The 2343-nt window shown below is 54.6% G+C and overlaps 1 protein-coding gene across 1 annotated transcript; it reads left to right on the top strand.

The window, feature by feature from the left end:
- Positions 1-275: 275 nt before the first annotated feature.
- Positions 276-2129, top strand: GLRG_11980 (lysophospholipase catalytic domain-containing protein; the record flags this gene model as incomplete). Its single annotated transcript, XM_008102663.1, has 1 exon — positions 276-2129. The coding sequence occupies one exon, from the start codon at positions 276-278 to the stop codon at positions 2127-2129; it is 1854 nt and encodes a 617-aa protein (XP_008100854.1).
- Positions 2130-2343: the final 214 nt, after the last annotated feature.

Raw genomic sequence — 2343 nt, 5'->3', positions numbered from 1 at the left:
AATACATGCCGCTGGATACTGTCCACAAATTGCTCGAGCGTCGTATAATTATTATTATTAGTGACACCCACCGCTTTTCACTGCCGGCACCTCCTCCCGTTTATTTGTTCTGTCGAGCGCTCAGCCTTTTCCATATATCTACCACACCCTCCATCGCCCCCGTTTGGATTTCTGTTCCCGGTGTGGCAATATATACCGCCGCCCTGTTTTTCTTTGTCTTTTTTTCTTTCTTGTCGGTTTAAACCAAATCCCCAAAGGGTAGCTTGATACCAACCATGTTGCTCCTACCCCTGCTAGCAACAGCTGCCACCGTCGCCCCGGTGTGGGCGGCTGGTCCCGTGACGCCGATGGCAGCCGGCATGAACGCTCTGGACCCCCGAACTCTCCCGAACTCCCCCTCGGGAGGCTACGCCCCAGCCATTGTCGACTGCCCGGCAGTCAGTCCTACTATCCGCTCTGCGCTGGCCCTATCGCCTAATGAGACGGCATGGCTCACAAACCGACGGAGTGCTATAGTTGAGCCATTACGGGGCTTTCTCACCCGCGCCAACATCCCTGATTTTGATGCTGGCGCCTATATTGATGGCCTTAGCTCGTCGCCGTCCCAGTTGCCTAACGTCGCTATTGCTATATCAGGGGGTGGGTATCGCGCTCTTATGAACGGCGCTGGCTTCCTAGCGGCTGCAGACAGCCGCACGCCCAGCTCTACATCTGCTGGCGGCATCGGCGGCCTGCTACAGTCAGCCACCTACCTATCTGGTCTCTCTGGCGGCGGCTGGCTTATAGGCTCTCTCTTCTTTAACAACTTTTCCTCAGTAGTCGACCTACAGCAGAGCTCTGCCGTCTGGCGATTCGACAACTCTATATTTACTGGACCTAAGAAGCACGGCCTCTCTATCTTCAACACAGCCACGTACTGGAAAAACATTATTAGCCAAGTCGACAGTAAGGAGAAGGGATTTATAGTGTCTGTCACAGACTACTGGGGCCGCGCCCTCTCAAATCAGCTTATTAATGATCTTGATGGCGGCCCAGCCTATACCTTTTCCTCTATTGCCGAATCCCCCGACTTCCAGGCTGGCGCCCAGCCGTTCCCTATCCTAGTTGCTGATGGCCGTGCCCCTGGCGAGCATATTATCTCACTTAACGCTACTGTATATGAGTTTAACCCTTTTGAGCTTGGCACCTGGGACAACACGGCCTTTGGCTTTGCACCCCTTCCCTACCTTGCCTCTAACTTTACTAATGGCAGTATTACTGCTGGCGGCTCTTGCGTTCGCGGCTTTGATCAGGCTGGCTTTGTTATAGGCACCTCATCCTCCCTCTTCAATCAGTTCCTCCTGAGGAACCTCTCTACATCCGAATCTGAGCGTATCCCTGAGTTCGTCCAGGGCGCCCTTAGGAAGATCCTTAAGGTCATTGACGAGGACGACAAAGACATTGCGCCATACGTGCCGAACCCCTTCTTCGGCTGGAACCCAAGCACCAACCCTACTGCCAACTCTTCTCAGCTGACCCTCGTTGATGGTGGGGAGGACCATCAGAATATCCCACTTCAACCGCTAATCCAGCCAAACCGCGCAGTCGATGTTGTTTTTGCTGTTGATTCCACGTCAGACACTACCTTCCACTGGCCTAATGGTAGCGCCCTACGCCACACCTACAACCGCGCTGCTGAGCCTATTGCGAACGGGACGCTCTTCCCGCCTGTCCCTGACGCTAATACCTTCATCAACCTTGGCCTGAACCGCCGCCCAACCTTCTTCGGCTGCAATGCCTCTAATTTCACCCTTAGCAGCGACCAACACCTGCCCCCCCTCATCGTCTACATCCCCAATGCGCCCTATGTTGCCCATTCTAATGTCTCCACTTTCGACCTTAAATACAACCTTGACCAGCGCGACGCAATCATCCAGAACGGCTATAATGCAGCAACTCAGGGCAATGCTACCCTCGACGAGGAGTGGCCTGTTTGTGTCGCCTGCGCTGTCCTTTCGCGCAGCATGGAACGCGCCCGCCAGACTACGCCGACGGCGTGCGCCAGCTGCTTTCAGCGGTACTGTTGGAACGGTACTCTCGACACGCGCGACCCCCCCGAGTACGAGCCCAACTTTGCTATTGGGGCCTAAAGCCTCGCCGGGAGGGCGGGCGCCGCGGGCGCTGCTTCGGCGGCTCTGGGGTATGCTCTAACAGGCCTGTGGAGGCAGGCTGAGGAACAACTAAGTGCCTAGGTGGTTGTTATTAAATGGTAGGGATTGTAATGGTTGTTTGATTGTGCTGTCTTCTCTATAACTATAGTAAAATCCTGTAAGAGCAGGGAAATCCCCCTATTTCGTAGTTAGG

This window comes from Colletotrichum graminicola (assembly GCF_000149035.1).
Source record: "Colletotrichum graminicola M1.001 genomic scaffold supercont1.277, whole genome shotgun sequence".
In the NCBI taxonomy this organism is placed as follows: Eukaryota; Fungi; Ascomycota; class Sordariomycetes; order Glomerellales; family Glomerellaceae; genus Colletotrichum; species Colletotrichum graminicola.
Note: the sequence above shows the minus strand (reverse complement) of the source record. Positions and strands in the feature narration are given on the sequence as shown.